The sequence below is a fragment of the Gymnoscopelus braueri genome, assembly GCF_963280865.1.
Source record: "Gymnoscopelus braueri genome assembly, chromosome: 5".
NCBI lineage: Eukaryota > Metazoa > Chordata > Actinopteri > Myctophiformes > Myctophidae > Gymnoscopelus > Gymnoscopelus braueri.
Genome location: NC_137606.1, coordinates 36,905,467 through 36,925,113, shown reverse-complemented (window position 1 = coordinate 36,925,113; position 19,647 = coordinate 36,905,467). Strand labels below are relative to the sequence as shown.

Below are 19,647 nucleotides of genomic sequence, written 5' to 3'. Positions count from 1 at the left end.
GGCGCTATAATAGGACAATGTGAAAAGGGTGGCATTTCTTCCTCGGCCTAGTGGGAATGTGTGTGCAAAAGGTTTCACGGCAATCGGATGCTGCGTTCATGACTTGAGGCATTTTGTTCAAAATGAGCCAGTCCTGCAAACTTTGGAAGGCAATCTTAGCCAATCAGGATGGAATATGACAAATCAGACTGATCAAACAAACAAAATCTGTAGGAGTAATATAAAAAAAATGTTTTGCAAAACTCGGCCTCCTGGTGGCGCTATAAAAGGCAGAAAAATCTGGGGGAGAGGTTTTTCCTTTGCCTCTAGGCTAGGGAATGTGTGTGCACAGTTTCACGTAGATCGGGCCAACAGTGCCGGAGATTAGCTGTACACACGGACGGACAGACGGAGGGACAGGGGCGAATACACGCCTTCAGCCTGGCGGAGACAATAAAGTCCAAATGCTTATTTCCATTGTGGTCCCTTGGTGCATTGGTGCAGAACTGCAGATGTGTATGAGTGTGTGTCTGAGCGCATCTGCGCGTGTGCATGCCACAAACAATAAAACAAATAGACAATAAAAATACATAGAAATATAATCAAGTACATAATGTTCTCTCATTAAACAATTTCAGTCTCTCATCACTAGCATGACTGAGCTTTCTTGCCAACCTACAGTGATTGTCTAATTAAAGCCTAAAACCTCTCATAATGTGGGCTGAACTGCGTTTTCATACACATGAAACTTATCTTCACATCCATAGCAATTTGAGTGGAATATAAATGACCATTAATCACTTAACCATTTAAGCCCTATTTTATACTTTGTCATGATGGTTTGGTGTAAAAAATTGCCGATCTACAGCTTGTAGATCTTCTATTTAAGCAATTTTTGGACATTTTCCGGACATTTTGAGACATTGGAACAAATTAGGTAGCCTGGTAAACCCTCCCTCCGGAAATCTCATTTCCATTTAAATGGAAATGAGATTTCCGGAGGGAGGGTTTACCAGGCTACAAATTAGGCACACCAGGTTGAAAGTGGTTATATCACAAAATGCCTCATTACTCAACATGTGTGTTGCATCATGCCCTATTATTAGGCCCCATGCAGTAAACAACTCAATTTCTTTGGTTAATTAAGTTGAAAATGAAGAAATGCCGCTGCCACCGTTCGCTATGGGGAATGAGCAGGCCACGATTCCTCTTTGAATATTTATCTTCTTTTTTCGAGTCCACACCAAAATATCAGGGCAGTCACGTACACAAAACACACGTCTCTAGTCTGTCTGACCATATTTAACTGCCCCCCCCCCCCCCTCTCAACACTGGCAGGTTGGAACTAACATTAAATGATTAGCAAGGGGACCTAAAAAAATAATTAAATATGCTGCAGTCTGTAAATGCAGAGAAAATAATATAATGAAGGTGCTATAAAGGATAATGGAATAAACAATGTACATAAACCAAGGTTACATATACTTTGTCAATATGACGGTGTTGTGCCCTGAAATTTGCCAATTTACAAACTCACGATTGCACCACATCTGTGACTCATAGTGAGCTTGTAGATCAGCTATTTCCAGCATGCGAAACCGTCATACGACGGGAGCACACATTATGCGTTACCCTCTCTTCCTCCTCATCACTGTATCAGCCTCCCGTCATCTCTGCCTCTCCTTTCCCCTCATCCTCAGGTGAAGCTGTGTGATTTCGGCTTCGCCCGCATCATCGGTGAGAAGTCGTTCCGGCGCTCCGTGGTGGGGACGCCGGCCTACCTGGCCCCCGAGGTGCTGTTGAACCAGGGCTACAACCGCTCGCTGGACATGTGGTCGGTGGGGGTCATCATGTACGTCAGCCTCAGCGGGACCTTCCCTTTCAATGAGGACGAAGACATCAATGACCAGATCCACAACGCGGCCTTCATGTACCCTCCCAACCCATGGAAACAGATCGCCCCTGATGGTAGGCAGAGTAGAAGAGGAGCTGTTTTCCTTCTACACACAGACAGAGAGCATGCAGGAAGGGTGGAGGAGGAATGCATATTCACTTGATTGAACTAATCGATTTAAGCGATTATATATTGACTAGTCCATACCCGGTCGACGCATCCGTGGGGGGATATGCGCACATGATCTGGCAACCTGGGAGGCAGTTCGTCCCATAGCTCGCGGGGCCATCCCACAGCTGGGCAGCCCCGTAACCATGGCGATGGTCTCACCACCCTACCTACCTACCTACCTACCACTACAGAGCATTGGCAAATTATAGGAGGATAATTCAATTAAATAATCGATTAATAATCTATCACAATTTTGGGCATGTCATTATAGGCAAAAAACTGCAGCTTTAACATTTATAAAGCCCAAAAATGTCTTGTTTGGTAGCTATTATTTGTACAGATATTTTCTTGGCAGCTCGACTGAGCCACCAAATAAGTTAATTAGAAAGATAATTAGAAAAGATTGCCTGTCATTGGCAGGTGACTACAGACAGTCCTAATTAGATTTCCTGTTTCTAACTTCATATCACATTCTAACTGAACCATGAGAGGATGTTTAGGATGTTTATATAGTTTATAGGCTTTTGGCATGGTTTGTACAGTAAAATTGGGATTATGCTATGGGAATGCATGTCTAGGTAGTTACTCCTTTGATTGACAGATGCTATATATTTGTGTGCAGTTTTTTGCGGAGGATTCACTGTACGTTATTTTACTGATAATGTCCTGTTCCTTATGCTTTCGTGTTTCCAGCAATTGACCTGATCAACAACCTGCTGCAGGTGAAGATGAGGAAACGCTACAGTGTAGACAAGAGTCTTAGCCATGCCTATTTGCAGGTACCATACATTAAGCATCCACACTAACAGACACATATACACTGGTTCTCAACGCAGGGTCCTATTTAGCCTTTTAATAATGATTGATTGATTTTATTAGGTAATAAATTCATGCAGGGACGTGCTTTCACTTTCTCTGTCATAATTACTCAGATGATAAAAAAAGGTTAATGTCACATGAGCTTATCTGAAAAAACGTTTTCAGATAAGCTCATGTGACATTTAACCACAGTTTATTTACTGAGTGCAGAAAGAGCAGCTGCATTCTGATCGCCTTGCAACCGGATCCCCATAGGATTCTATGCAAAAAAAGGGCAGTGATATTTGGGGGGTCAGTTTCCTCTATATTAGTTTACCTAAATCCAGAATACAAATGAGGAGCAATTCTTGCATTCACTTTCAAAACAATTGTTAGATTCGTCATTCGCATGCTAACACTGCAGTTAAACTTTCTCATCCCTTAAAATCTTTTTAACCATAAAAATTACTATTTTCCTCAAGGGGTTTACAGAACAATGACATGAATGTGTTACCTCACAAAGTAAAGCATGGTGTATACACACACACACACACACACACACACACACACACACACACACACACACACACACACACACACACACACACACACACACACTCTGAAACCATTACTGGATGATGTAACGTGATTGAAAACAATTTTGACGTTGATCTAATTTCAAAGCTGCTGAATGAAATCCATACCTCTGTCCATGGCTTCGGCTTCTCATCACTGCTCTCATTTGCCAGGACTACCAGGCATGGCTGGACCTGAGGGAGTTGGAGACTAAACTGGGAGAGCGTTACATCACCCACGAGAGCGATGACAGCCGATGGCAGCTGTTTGCCCGTGACCACACACTGCCATACCCTCCCCATCTGGTGCCGCCTCCACCTGCTCCAGCCTCCGATGAAGAGGACGGCGAGGATGCAGACATGCAGGGCCTCACGGAGAGGGTCAGCATCCTCTGAACACCAGGACCTTCAGTATAGGACCACTAGTGAGAGGTAGAGAGGGGACTTGAACTCATGGGCGAACCCAGGAAGCAGGAATGGAGTTGGGAGGCGGGACGGAAGGGCGGCTGAGGTAACAGATGGAGCAATTAGATTAGTGACTGAGGATTCCAGGAGGATGAGGCTTTCACTGAGAACTATCGCTGTGTAGATAAATCCAAGCAAATTGTTACATGACATTGCCATAAAGATCCCCTCCATTATTTTCTTAGCTGAATGGGTAGAGAGGCCGTCTGGAGAACAGAAGGACCCCGGTTCGCGCTCCGGCCCCGGCTATGTGTCGGAAGTGTCCCTGCGCAAGTCACTTAACCCCTAAATGATCTCCCCCCAGCGCTCATCATGACCATCGGAGCAGCCATCAGCTGGGTGCAGCTGAAACTGAATTTCCCCCGCGGGACTAACAAAGGTCTCCCTCTCTCCATTTTTCACCTGTTTGATGTTTTCCTATGCCAACCTATTTGGATGTACATAGATTCCTGAGGCACCATGGACCATAGATGACAAATAAGTGCATTTTGAGTGTGAAGTAAAAAATGTTAAGCTCCTCGTCCTGAAATTGTTTTTGAGGACATCCCATCAACTCCGCAGACACTCCCACCTTGTAATGACCACCAGGATCATCAGGAGCTAGTCCGCCTGGTTGCCATATAACGTTGCGGGGGCGGGACGTACGATTTCACACCACAACCCTGTATGCGGCTTGGTTGGAGAATTGGGGAGGGGGGGGTGTACGTACAGGAAGTTAAATTATCTGGAGGGGGGCTTTAATTCAGTTCAACAAACGCAATTTGTATCATCTAGCCTCAGCACACAAATAATTCCTCCTCGTTCCCTCCCCTCGTCTCATTTCCTCTTCATTGTCTTCATCATTTAATTAATTACGGAGATTGCTCCCTTCTAGACTCCTAAGGCTCTAATTACAGCCCTGCAAATCTGAGTTTGGGTGCAAGGAATTGAGTCAGACTCAATATGTTCTTAAACAATGACACAACCAAATCCGGTTGACAATCTGTTATGCATGTGTAATTTATAGGCTCCCAATTAGGCCTACAAAGAAGCACCAACTCTCAAATTCACCTGACTAGACAGGGATTAAGAAACAAACAAACAAAACTCTTAAGTAGATGTTGAATGAGCAGAGGGGGGGGGTTCAGTGTGTGTGTGTGCAGTGTGTCAGCTTAGAATGATAAACTACATCTTAAAACGTAGCTACCATTGAAACAATGAATCCAGTTGGAGTCATTTAATGTGGTGCCTGGAACTGCTGTCCTTCCCACCTCTGTGGTGAGGACCGACTAATCTCCTGTCCCTGCAGTGATAAAAAGACGTCCTCAGTGCCAGTAAATACAGAGGCTCTGGCTTGAATACAAAGAAGTGTTCATTTGCAAAGACAACATTTATATTTCACTCTGAAAACTGGAATTGCTGCGTTGATTTGTTCATACTTTTTGATTTGCAAAAGGAGCTTGATGGAACTTGTCATTAAGGGTTGGACTGAAACCTAACCTCAGGCTTTCTTCTCAAGTGGACAATGTCTGTCTGTCGACTGTCGTGGACCGATATTACAGCCGTCAGGTGGAATGTGTCAAACAGGTGGTTACACCACATTAGCCATGATGGCTATTAACATAAGGGTAATGACTGGTGCTTCAACCTCTCTCACCCACCTCTTCAGTCAAGTGGTAGTCAGATTATGTTGTTACAGACATATTGGTATCTTGTAGACATGTTCTGTATGCCCTTATCCTCATGAACCCTGGCTTCCCTATTCTGGGCATGTCATAATAGTCTAACATTCCCTGAAAATTTGCGAACATTCGACATTCGGTGAAAATAGCAGATCACAGGCTCACAATGCGTCGAAACGTGACGCATTGTGAGCATGTAGATCGGCTAACAACTCACCAGATGTGAAATGGACCCTTCATTCAATGACTGCTCTTTAATGATTGATATTACAAGAGTAATATACAGTACAGTAGTGCATTTGGATGGCTGGGACTTAGTGGCGAGCGGCTTGCCTACCAACTTCAGTTACTATCTCATGTCAATAAAGTTGCATGCTCATGTGAACTAGATGTACTTAACGTTATAGATGCAGTATAAAGCATACTTAGGATGGACTGTTCTGCACACGTATAGCCTTAAATTCATGTAGTGTCAACTACAGTATGTGTATAGAACTTATGACATATGGATGGAGGATTCTAGTATTTTTAACAATACAGACTTTGAACAATATTGTTGTTTTTATGTATGCCCCCCCCCCCTTATTGTTTTTGAACATCTGTTATCATTTGTTATAAAAAAAAAAGCATGCTTATGCTATCTCATGGAATAAACAAAGCTGTCAAAATGTAACAACCGCATATGACAATATCTCTCAGAATAACTGCAAACATAATCATTCTCAAAGCCTCCTCAGCTCAGATTTAAAAACAACTGTAGCATTCAGAGGTGAAAGCCACAAACTTGTTTCGGGTTTTTGTTTCCGTTCCTTGAGTACCGTACCTCATGTTAACCAGGAAACAAAAAACATAATCTTTAACAAACAGCATGGTTACACCCACACACACAGCTTATATTGTTCATATCAGCCTGAGTGCTGCTCCTAATAAGCAGGCCCTTAATTGCGAACGCGGGAGGAGGCGCGGCGCGCCTCCGACCAAGTGGAGCTTACTATATCATCGTGCTTGCGGTGTGTGTCTGTGTGTCTGTCTGTCCCATATTTATGGTCTCTTTCCGTCTGTGTTCACGCTCTCATTCTCTCATTGGCTCGCCGGCGAGAGATTGCGCCTGATCCCATTGCTTCACCGATCTGTCCGTCAACCCCCGCCCCGTTAACACAACATTACGAGCGACGCCCACTGCACTCTGGTTGGTTGCGAAATGAAACACTTCCTCATACCGAGTAACCTCGCATCACCAGTCTTTCCACCTCCGAGTACACCGACCCGCTGGGCCAGGCTTTTATTTTTTAGCAAAACTAAGCAATAAAAGCCTGGAGATCGAGGCGAATCTGCGTTCGCCTCCAGCGTTCGCGCGTCTTACTTGTTAATCTCCTGCTATAGTGCCTGTTTAGATGTCCTGATATTCAAAAGCTAATCTTTTTTCTAAATAGCGCTCCTCTTGAATGCATGCATAATACAGAATGACACTTGTATGAACAAACACACCAAGGGATGTGTGTCCACACGCATAAGCGATAATTAGTACCAGTTCAGCACAGAGACAGCTTGTTGCTCACACATCTACAGGGCTGGAGCTGCTGTAGATGGGGTTTTTGTTGGGTGGTGTATTTAATGTGCTGGTTAAAAGAGCATCTCTCTTCCCTTCCTGTACAGTGTACACCCTTCACCACACCTTAAACCCATTCACGCATCTGTGTCATTTTAGATTCAAGTTATAACCATTATTTTATACTTTGGCAATCAAAAAATAGCAGATATACAAGCTCATAGCGTGGTTATGAGCTTGTATATCTGCTATCTTTTGAAAAATCATGAACATTTGTGCAAAATATATTTATTCAAAGATTTGCACACATTTTCACGAGAAAAAAAAATAGCAGATCTACAAGCTCATAGCGTGGCACTGAGTGCCGTGGCACGAGCTTGTAGATCTGCAAAAAAAAATAAGAATCGTGAAAATGTGCGCAAATCTTTGAATAAATATCGCGAACATTTGCGAACATTTGTAAAAAATATTTTGTTCCAGGGACCTCCAGAAGCAAAGATTTGAGTTATAAATGTTTGCTTTAAAAATATATATATTCAAAGATTTGCAAAAATGTTGAAGATTTTTCAAAATTAGCAGATCTACAAGCTCATAGCGTGGCACTTGGTGCCACACTATGAGCTTGTATATCTACTATTTTTGAATAAACAAAGAAATCTAAAATGACAGATGCGTTCCCGGTTTTAATGGGTTAACAAATGCTTGTCCTCATTTACTGTCTTTCTGTTTCTCAGGAGAGGTATTGCACCATCAGTTCCACCGGCAAATAATTGTTGTAGATGGCTTCTGTTAATAGACAGGAGATCAAATGGTAAAAGAAGATAAAGGCAACTGTACAAACGACAGTGTTTCTCTGAAAGCCAGTAGATGTCTAAATTGGGTTAAGTGAAGACATTCTTAAAAAATATATAATAATTTGACTTTATTTGATAGCATGCAGTAGACTGACAGGAAATGGGGAGAGAGAGATGGGGAGTGACACGCAGCAAAGGTCGATTTGAACACACACTGTAGTGTAGGATAGTTAGTTTAGCTGCTTGGGAAGTTGTGACCACTGTGGTGCATTGGTAAAAGCGCAAAGAGGCTTCTTCTCTTTGAGGGTGTTTATTATAAAACTGGTTTACAGAAAAGGCTACTGTTCAAACACCAGTCCCAAATTGCAAATAATAAATGGTAAAGTATCTTCAGTGGTATAAGTTTACAGTCCTAAAACCACGATCAAAACAAGGAACAATGTCACACAGAAAATAGCTCTTCACACATCAAGTGCTGCAAACGTACTGCGCAAACAAACTAAAGCCCCACTAATCTACACACCTGGGCTTAACTAAATTGAACACACGGCCCTGTAATTAGCTGCATAGACGCCGATACCGCGTAAGCCCCCACCCGATATGATCAGCCCCCACATCAATCTCAGATGTCGGGGCTCAAACTTACAGTACCATTACCATTACTATAACAGGGCGCAGCTCTGAAGTTGCAAATGCGTGCCCGCGAGAGAGCCGGCAACGCGCCTTTAACACCTAGAACAATAGCCCAGACAGAGAAAAAAGATTATTTTTTCCGGTCGCGGCTTGGGGGGCGGGGCTAGTGGGGGTCGAGTTGAGCCCCCACGGCCGCGCACATAAATCGGTGCACCTGATTAGCTGCCAGTCCCTCTCTCTAGGCTGAACACAATAATCAATTAAGTGATACAATACACATAAGGTCAAAGTGACCCACATAACTAAATAGACAGGAGTCCTTCATCACACGCACGCACGCCCCCCCCCCCCCCCACACACACACACAGAGCTTATATTGTCCATCTCAGCCTGAGTGCTGCTCCTAAAAAGCAGGCCGTTAATTAATCTCCTGCTATAGTGCCTGTTTAGATGTCCTGATATTCAAAAGCGAATATTTTTTCTAAAAAGCGCTCCTCTTGAATGCATGCATAATATGACGCTTGTATGAACAAACACCAAGGGGCGTGTGTCCGCACGCATAAATGACAATTATACCAGTTGAGCACAGAGACAGGTTGTTGCTCGCACTTCTTTCTGTGGGCTGGAGCTGCTGTAGATGGTGGTTTTTGTTGGGTGGTGTATTTCACGTACTGGTTAAAAGAGCATCTCTCTTCCCTTCCTATACAGGCTACGCTACACCCTTCACCACACCTTAAACACATTCAATCCTGGAACGCATCTGGGTCATTTTAGATTTTAGCTAACCAATACATTATTATTATTGATCCCAAACTGGACTGCCCTACAGAGCCAATGACTATTTGGAGCACCTTGAGTGGAAAGAAGCGATGAATCAGCTGTCGTACGATACAGCAGGCTGTCAATACCAGCGAGTCAAGGAGTTCAGACAGATGCTGTGGGGATATCACTTTCCCCATCCTCTGCTACCACATTCCCACCCTGGAGAACTCTACTGATGGCTGGGGGGTTGTGAAACACACCGCTTTATGTTCTTCTAATTATTTATGTGATATACTGTATGTGTTACTTTTAGTGCCAACTCAACATCATCAACATGCACACTTGATTGAGGCGGTGTATTTAATAGATATTCAGGCTGCTATGCGGTCTTCACATCTATATTTTCAGGCCGTTTCAGATGTCACATTTCACATTTGTGAAATTCTTTGTGACATTTGTTGGCTAATCAAATCTGGATGTTACGTTTGTGGCGCCGACCGTCCACCCACAAGCCAATTTTAATAGAACGATAATGTGTATATTTGTCACATAACCGTGACACAGAGGGGTAGCTGCTGTTTGGTGTTTAGGATTACATATAAAAGAGTTTACCTATAGTAATGAGTCATTGTCATGAATGCTCCTTCTGATCTGAAACCCACCCACCATTACAGTACATTCCTGCACGCATACACACAGAAGTGAGAGGATGCTGTAGAGACAGCTGTTGTGAGACAGCATCATAAATCTGACTGCAGTCAGACACAGTCAGTTCTCAGTAGAGATGGAAAAACGAGAGGAGAAGAGGGGAGTCTCAGAGGCAACATTTAGTGTTTCCTCTCTGTGTCCTCTGTTGTCCTTTGTCTCTCCTCCATCCTTGAAACCAGCTGAGACATTAATTTACAGCAGTCTTGCTCTCAGGAAAATACATCTAAAAAGGAAGGCTCTTGAACATCAAGTCTTTTGTTAAATTAATATAGCTTTATTAGGAAAATCCATAAACAATCTGTTTTCTCTTCTCTGCTCAACTCTCCAACAACAAAACACAGGATACACCTGTGACGGGTCTCCCCTCTAACTAACTGCATCTCAATTAAACTAACTATAACCTAACAGTAGACCTAACTACAACCTAGCAGTATCTAAAATAAATAACTATAACCTCAGTAACTAGCCTAACAGTAGCAATAACCTAACAGTAACTAACCTAACAGCAACGGTAACCACATAGTGTCTAGTGTCCTCCTTCCCAGGACGCTAGTCACGCTACAATACACAACCCTCACATCTGGTATAAATGTTTATCCAACACAGGTCAGTGTATACTAACTTTTGGCCTGAGTGCCTAGTACAAACATAGGATTAGCATTTGACAAGGTTTGGCTGGTTATATATACAGTACTATATTCAGAATAGCATACAGATTACAGAACCTCAGCTATCGCATAGATAACGCTCATATCCAGAGTGATTGACAAGTACAAAGGTACTGTAGAATATGCTTCTATATCTATATCATCAACAATATGAGCAGCTGCTAGCAAGCTACACGAGGGAAGTGTTGTGTGCTCAGTTTGTCAGTCTTCCAAAAGGTATTCCTAAGAAATAGCATAGAAGGTCAGGACGAGGTGAAGTGGGGGCTGGTGGAAATGTAGTGGAGATGAGAGTACTATGATGAGCAGCTAACCCCGTCACCAGGAATGTCAAGACACAGAGATAACAAGGATTTATATGAAGCACATGTTGAGCAGAACTCTTTCTTTCTTTCTTTCTTTCTTTCTTTCTTTCTTTTTGTAGAATGTGTCAATAGTTTAATGTACAGTAGGGTGATAATCTGTCACTGGCCTCAGTACTGATCAGTATGATACCTTTATAGTCAGTATATAAGTGGATATATATACATCCACAGTTTGACTTAAGTTAGTGTAAGTCTTTGAGATACATGCAACAGCAGTTAAAGCACTCATGAGGATTTGAAACCCCTTGGGTTGGAAATGACCATTGAACACGTCATATTTGCGTCTGGCAACCCACACAGTTTCAGCGTCCCTGCTCTATAGTGACGTATGTTTTTCACATCTGCAATAGGGCAGGTTTCGTGTAGCCTGCTTGTTCTCCCCAGACCTGAGGTCCACTTCCTCCATGCACACACGCGTGTGAATCATATAGCCTACTGCCCGCCTCCCAGAGCTGTCGGTCTTCCCCCTGTGGTGTATCTGTTTCTCTCTTTCTCTCTCATACACACACTCTGGCTTGTTGACATCTACACTGCGGGGGAAAGCAGAAGTCAGGCAAAGACATTTCTAAACCACATTGTCTTCTCTTATTGGCTGGAGATTCTTCAGTGCGGCAGTCTGTCGAGAGCATCATGTGGGACTCCAGAGACTTGGCTTCAAGTCAGTGACTGAGGACTCTCTAGTGAAGGTTGTCCGCTAAGTGGAACTCTCTCAGGCCTGAGGCATAAGGAATGCTCGTATTGTCACTCTCTTTGGACAGACACCCCTCTTCAACAATAACAGGTGAGGACATAATCAATAACAAGGTTGGCAGGTGAGGACATCAGAAACAAAAATGCATGAGCATGTTTTGAAAGGTTTGTGTGATATAAGAATATTATCAAGTAGTTGTTTCTAGTTAAATGTCACTGAATGCAAGCAGGAAAACAGAATAAATAATGTAAAGTTTCTTGGTTGTGTAAATACATCTGTAGACAATATTGATAAAAGGCTATTCTGTTTTTCCAGTTTCTCTAGTCCCCAATCAAAAGCTGTCAATGGGAAGATGGCATGCCTGTGGTTGTATGAATCACAAAAAATAACATACAAAACATCTATGAGGCTATGGCTTCTTCTCAGCAGATCTGAATGTTTTTCAACAATATCTCACTAGTTCTTACTTCTTACCACAACCAAGCACAGAATGCAATACATCTTGCCAGTAGAAAATGTGGAAATTTACTGGAAAACCAAGGTTAATGGCACCGAGCCATGGTATTAGGGAGTGAATGTAGGAGGTGGAAGTAAAAAAAAAGTGAAACAGTATTTGACTGTTAGCACACAGCCTACTTCTTGAAATGATGACCTGAAGTTTAACTGAAGTTCAAGTTGAAGCGTTTGAGGTGTCAGACTGTGTGTAGCAGCAACAAAGACATAACCAGATATGACACCCAAACATGGCTCATTGTGTAAGAGAGACCGAACTTTTAATAGAGAGCAGTAATGTAAATAAATAGATAGATAAACCTTTATTGTACCCGTGGGGGAAATCATAGATCATGAAAAAGATATACAAGCAGGGCTATAAAATAAATATATAATAATAATAATAATAATAATAATAATAATAATAATAATAATAATAATAATAATAATAATAATAATAAAAGAGTGAGTAACACACAGGGATTAGGAATAAAGTACCAGAAACCAAAGGAATTCTGCACTTGGACCACCCAGGGTTTGTGTGTTGAATTAAGAGGAATAGATATAAATGTAGGCAAAATGCACTAACAGTATATTAACAGTATTAAGAGTGGTATTAACAGATATAAATATAGTCAACGTGTTGGTTATAGTTTATAGAACTATGTATACATCAGTTGACAAATGAAACAACCGATAAGGCAAAAAGCCCTGGCTGGAATAGTAACAAAAAAGAGAAAAAAAGCTGAAGTTGTTTGAGCTGTATCTTTGTCATTTGTTTAATCAGTTATCAGATAGTTGTTGGTGAATGATTCTACCATGTATTGTCTTTTGACCAAACTAATCATAGTCTTGTTATTAGTAGGTGAAAGACATTTGGTTACAGTTAGTCATACAAGTCAGATTGGTGAAAATTGTAACTGTGAATACTTTTGTGAGATGTTTCCACACACACACACACACACACACACACACACACACACACACACACACACACACACACACACACACACACACACACACACACACACACACACACACACACACACACACACACACACACGTGTCCACTTGAGGAGGCTATGATGCGATCCTTAATGGCTTTCTCCATTATAGATTTTCGATTCAAAAGCCTATCTCTGCAGGCATTAATGGCATTAGATGCGTCATAGCCCTACAAACAAACCATAGTCCTTCCCTGCGGAATTGAATTTGACACAGACGACAGGCAATAGAAAAACAAAACTCTCATCAAATTGCTATTGAACCACCAAATTATTCTGAGATAGTGGAAGAATAGCCTTGGAGACAGAGAAAACTAGCCACAGACAAAACAAGATACAATATGACTTACCAGGAAGGAATTCAAAGTTTCCTGAAAATAGTTTCCATGAAATAGAGTACCACAAGACATAATTCTTCAAAACCTGAACAGCTCATTCATGCCATTCTTCATTTAGATGAGGAAATGATGATTAGATTTTACCTTCATTGGAAATGATTTAGGGAATCTCCAGGGTGAATCCAATGAGTCAGTATACTCATGTGAAACAAAAGTAAACCTTTCAAGTTGGATGATGATGTTTAGGTATGCTGGTCATCATGACCTGTTATGAGTCCCATTTCTCAGCTTTAACTGAAAAAAAATTCAGTTATTGTCTTAACCACTTGAACCCTATTCTAGGCATGCCATAATAGATGTAGATTTGGCGAAACTAGCACATCTTACATGCTCGTGAGCTGAGCTTGTAGATCAGCTATTTTCAGTGTAGAGATTTGGAGAAGAGGGAAAAAAGGAGGGGGCCAAATATAGATCCAGGGGGGACCTCGGTCAAAGAGCTGTTGTGATATTGCTAGAAGTGCTATATCCCCTGTCATGTAATTATATGGGGGCTGCAGTGGCTTGGGACTCAGAAGGTTCCTGGTTCAATCCCCAGACCATCCTGGGTTAGGGCAACACACTGAACCCAAAACCGCTCCCGATGACGATGAGCAGTGTGGTACCTTGCATGGTGTTCTCCGCCATCGGTTTGTGAATGTGTGACTTTAATTCACTATGTAAAGCTTTGGATAAAAGCACTATATAAATGCACCATTTATCATTTACTTTTAGAGCAATTGCCAGCCCTCACTGAAATGTTCTTCAGGCACTTCTATTAGTTGGCACTGCCATCATACAGAGCATAGAGTGCTCATGCCAACTAAATAAACGTGCCTATACTAGATGACATTTGAGTAGTGCTTGCATACTTTTAGTACTACTATTTATCCATAGTACTGTGGCAGTACTGTTACTTGATTCCAATGTAGAAGTAATATTACTTGTGTTGAAAACTACTCAAGATAACTCTCAGTACTATTGAGTACTTGCTGTACTAGTTACAGTACATACAGTGTGGCCACATACTGACTTGTAAGGTTACATTTCAATATGAAACCGTCCTACCAACCCATCCTACTTAAAATGTCTTCATGAGAACGCTTTGATCTCATTTATTCTTTGAGGGGACCATTGAGGGAGAAGAGGTTCAAAGCAAACTTTAATGAAATATCCTACTGATTGATACATTACAGCATAACCTGCTAATATGTAATGTTTTGCCTTTCTAAAGGTAGCAGTATAATAAGCTACTTAAAGGAGATGCTCTGTAAGCCATAAGCTGACAGCCGCCATTATCCATGTGCTTTCCTTGGGTAAGGTACTTGTTACCCTATGTAAGCCAGCAACATGTTACAATGTTACAGACTACATTTGTTGCCTTTGCTGCAGGTGATGAAATAGAAAAGCGTATGCAACAGGTGTCGTGAAAGTGGGACACTTTTAAGCAAAAGTATAATTACTGATGAAAAAGCTGCTCAAACTTCCCATAATGAGAGAACTTGTAATTACTTAATTTCCCCCGCAGTGTTGTCATAGCACCATCAAAAACAGTATGCCAGTTAAGTTCAAATATTGCACTGTTACGCTTCGATGTTGATGCATTCACGCCAGTATCTTTATGTTTCAAATCTTTTTTATTGCGAAGCACAGGTTATGATTATACATTTCTGTTCATATACATGGATTGCTTCCTGTTTTTTTACAAAACAAACAGACATATACACAAAGTAGACAGGTAACATGAAAAGAATACACTCAAACTTAAGCAAAAAACAAAAACAAAGGGACCCCCCCGCCTCCCTTCCCCCTCCCCAGAAGTGCTGCCCCAAATTACGTGCGACACGGGTCATCCACAAGGATTAGCCTTTCAACCTTTAAGAAAGGAGACTAAAGGCTTCCAAATCTTTTCAAAATCTTTCAGTTTGTCTTTGAGTGTAAATCTGATTATTTCTAAATGTAAAGATTCTGTCATCTCACGCCAGTATCTTTATCAAAGTCATTCCTATTACTGTACATTTAGATGAGTATTAGCTGAAGTTGTGTTACTGATTTGTTTTGTCCTCACACAATCACAAATTCAAATTTTACAGACGGGTACAATTTGTACCTAAAGACGAATTATGCATTGATTACAGCAAAATGCAAATGCACTCTTTGTCTGTACTGTAACTGTGACAAATGTGGTTTCAATTAAATCAAAGCAGCATTCATATAAAGTAAGGATGAGGGAGTGGATGTTTCCTTATTTTGTCTGAAAAAGAGTCCCTTCTCTACCCTCAGTTTCTATAAAACCACGGTATCAGAAGAAGTTCTTACATTTAGGAAGAACACATACATATCAGATGTTTTACTCTCCACACCAGAGCAGTTAAGAGAATGAGGACGGAAGCTAATTTCATTCACATTATGAAACAATTGCTATCTTTACTAGAGTGAGCATGACACGCAAGTCATGACACTCTAAAGGGAAGAAATACTTCAATCCCAGCTAAAAGCCATGAATGGAAATGAAAAGTACATGTATTTGACTATTTTTCAAAATATTACAATAGCTTGACCCAATCAATCCAATTACCTTTGTTCTTACAGGTGAGCCTCTATCTGGACTGTGAACACAGGAAACGCATCTCAACCAACAATGAACAACTCAACAAACAACTCAGTGTGTGTCAAAATCGAAGCCAGCACTATCAGTGACTTCCTGATGTCAGTGTATATCCTGGCTTTTATCTTTGGATTGATCTTCCACGTACTAACTCTGGGCCCCATCTTCCAGCAAGTAAAGAACCAAAATGTTCTGGGCATCTTCCTCCTCAGCCTGTCTGTATCTGACCTGCTCTTTATTTTCACCATGCCCCTGTGGATCAACTACTACCGCAACGACCATCACTGGAAGCTGGGCCCCATTTCCTGCAGCATAGCTGGCTTCTTCTACTACTCCAACATGTACATCAGCATCCTTCTGCTCTGCTGCATCTCAGTGGACCGATGCCTGGTGGTCACCTTCCCGCTCCGCTCCAAGACCCACCGTACCTCGCGGTACGCCTGGGCCCAGTCCGCCACCATCTACGTGGTGGTGGTGGTGGTGCACGTCCTCATCCTGTATTATGACAATCTGAAGGATGCCCACGACGAGGTCAACAACAACGACCGCTGCTACGAGACCTACCCCATAAAGACAAACATGGCCTTGTTCAACCTGCTGAGAGTGGGACTGGCCTTCATACTGCCCTTGCTGGTCCTGGGGGTGAGCTACTGGAGGGTGCTGGCCACCGTGGGCCAGAGCCCCGGCCTGAGCGCCCAGGCAAAGAGGAAAGTCCGCCTGCTCTCCTACGGGGTGATCGGTATCTTCTCCATCTGCTACGCTCCGTACCACATCCTCCTGCTGCTGCGCTCGCTCGTCTTTTACCTCAGCGACAGTGTAGAGGCAGGAGGAAAGTACTGCCAGTTTGAAGATAAAATGCATTTCTACTTCTCATGCACTCTGGCGCTGTCCAGTCTGAACTGCGTGGTGGACCCCGTGCTGTATGTGTTGGTCAGCAACGGAGTGCGGGAGGAGGTCAAACAATTCTGGAGTGGACGTAAGAGGACACACACGCAACAGGGCTGTCCGTTAACTGCATATAGTCGAAGGTCCACTGATAACTTAATATGAAGAAGTGTGTGTGTGTGTGTGTGTGTGTGTGTGTGTGTGTGTGTGTGTGTGTGTGTGTGTGTGTGTGTGTGTGTGTGTGTGTGTGTGTGTGTGTGTGTGTGCGCGCATTTTTATGTACGTGCACTCGTGCATGGCTGCTTATATGCGGATGATCATTCCCTGAGGCTGTGTGTGAGTGAGGGTCTTACTGTATTTATGAAAAAGGTAGTGCACGCACATCCGTTGGCCCAGGTGCTTAGACAAACTAAGTATAATAAAAAAGAATAAAGTCTGCACACTGGTGGTTGCAAAAAGCTCCAGAATGTATTGCTCGTCAACGTTTCGGCCTGTTCAGGCCTTCATCAGGACATATGACTTACTGTATTTACACACCCGTTAGCAACCCTTTTATTCATGCACAATCAAACAGGCTGATCATCTGAGGAAGGAGACCTCTACCTTTGTCTGCATTTTAATATCCTGCACTGTGAAGAGGATGAGGTTTTAACATGCATCTCAGTCCGTGCTCTTTAATTGCGCTGTCGTCCCAGGCTATTCTTCAACATGGATGAGCTCCTCAAGGGTCACCTCTTCTGGTTCTGTCTCACCCTGCGTTGGCTGGAGGGCCCTTGCGTTTTCCCTCAGATCTGAGCATGTGTGTGATGCCATTAGCTAAATGCATATGATGAATCCTTGAGGCATATCAAAAGCTTGCAATTAGTTTGCATGACAGCGTGTTTAACATAATTATGATACGTTAAATACATAATGAATTGTACTAGTAAAGATAAATAAATGCAAATGGACTACAGTTGTTTACAGTGCATTGTTTACATTTTTCTTTTTTCCCCTTTTGTTTTACGTAAATATTGTTTTTGTTTTTTGATTGATTGATTGAATATTTTATTAGGCAAAAAATGTAAAACAGCACAGTTACATTTAAAATACTTTGGCTAAAAGGTCCGTTCATAAAAGTCCTTGCGGTCTTGTTTCCAATGAGGTCCTTGATATTCAATTCATAGACATATATAGTGGCACCACAGTTCAAATATAAAAAAATATAAAAAAACAGGTCAAACAGAACATGATGTACATCAAAAATAAAAAATAAAAGACTATGTACAAGAACAGGGGGGGGGGGGTCGTCTGTCTAACGGGAAAATAGTACTACCTCCTTTCTTGCCCTCCTGAAAGGTGAAAGGTTTTCAGGGCTGTTTTAAAAGTCAATGAAATTAACATGAATGACACACACATACACACTAATTAATCGTAATGATTTGTCTATGTATGTGCCACAGTGTATCAAGCTGAATGTAATAATGCCCACCAACTAATGAAGAGCTGTGCCTGTCCGTATGTGTGCATACAAAACGTTTGCCACTTTGTGCTTTCTGCATTTTGGATAATGTTGGTGGTCCCTGGTGTTTAGAAAAATATATTCTGGCACTAGCATCAATCCACACAATTTAAAGAGCTTAGTAAATGGCTGGCTATGGCTGGCATGAGGGTGATAGCTAATGATGTATTATTCAAAGTAAAGCTCGGAGGCTGTGTAGAACAGCTTGTATTTGTTGATGTAAGAAATGGAAACTGCAGTAGGCCTACTCTGCATGGTCAAATGTGGCAGCAGCACATACACAGCATCTAGCCAAAGTCATGTAACAACTCATCAGTGTGCAAATTTATACCATGGCTTTTGGGGAGCTCACATTTGCGCGTTTCAGAGTGAGAGGACTAACTGTGACTCTGCTGCAAACAACCATTCACAGCTGTAGGCGTATGTACTTTATGGCAATAGTTTTGATATACAGTATCGTTGCTGTCGGGCAGAAACCTCATAACTCCATATTTAAACTTTTTACGTTTTAAATAAATAATAATAAATGAATGCCCTTGAAAGTGAAAGTGGTCTCTGAGTTATATAAATATTTTACCAATGAAAAGTATTAACAAGAGCTTGTGACTAAATAATAACTAGCCTATATTGGATCCATTGGAACACAGGTTTCTTGTCTAATTCTCCGTAACATACTCACTATGGGATATCAGCGCCCCCTGGCGTTGATGCAGAGCTACATACCATAAACTCCCGGGCCATTCATTGGCTGAGAAGGGTATGTCACGTGTCCGGTAGACTGGAAGAGGTATAAAACCTCTTGCGTGACGTGGCTCATCCTCTTTCGCTTCTCTGCATGGCAGATGCAACAGCTCAAGACATGTATACCTTAATAATAACAAACGTAACTTTGATCAGGACAGAAACCAGCTTTAGCCCACTCGGTGGTACTTGTACTAACCAACGGGTTTTCCTCCTATTAAAAAAAAAAAAAAAGTTTTTATTATTTCCGCTCCCGCGGCTATCTTCTGTTTCTTTCTTTTACTGCTAAAGCAAGTTTTCCTCCTTTGAGTTTTCCGCGCTCTTAGCCTTGC

General features: G+C 42.0%; 2 protein-coding genes across 3 annotated transcripts in view; both read left to right on the top strand.

Annotated features, from left to right (window-relative positions):
* prkd2 (protein kinase D2) overlaps positions 1–6,226 on the top strand; it is a 58,358-nt gene extending 52,132 nt beyond the window's left edge. Inside the window, 3 exon segments of the mRNA XM_080427848.1 lie at positions 1,680–1,947; positions 2,738–2,823; positions 3,592–6,226. Of these exon segments, the coding sequence (XP_080283974.1) occupies positions 1,680–1,947; positions 2,738–2,823; positions 3,592–3,813 (576 nt within the window). The 3' untranslated portion in view covers positions 3,814–6,226.
* Positions 6,227–11,537: 5,311 nt separating this feature from the next.
* Positions 11,538–19,345, top strand: gpr184 (G protein-coupled receptor 184). Of its 2 annotated transcripts, none has more exons than XM_080428515.1 (2): positions 11,538–11,800; positions 16,173–19,345. In XM_080428515.1, exon 2 carries the CDS (start codon positions 16,222–16,224, stop codon positions 17,236–17,238), a length of 1,017 nt encoding a protein of 338 aa, XP_080284641.1. In that variant the 5' UTR covers positions 11,538–11,800; positions 16,173–16,221; the 3' UTR covers positions 17,239–19,345. The 2 variants fall into 2 exon arrangements, with proteins under 2 accessions (XP_080284641.1, XP_080284642.1); XM_080428516.1 differs by having other exon boundaries at positions 11,538–11,831.
* The last annotated feature ends 302 nt before the right edge of the window (positions 19,346–19,647 follow it).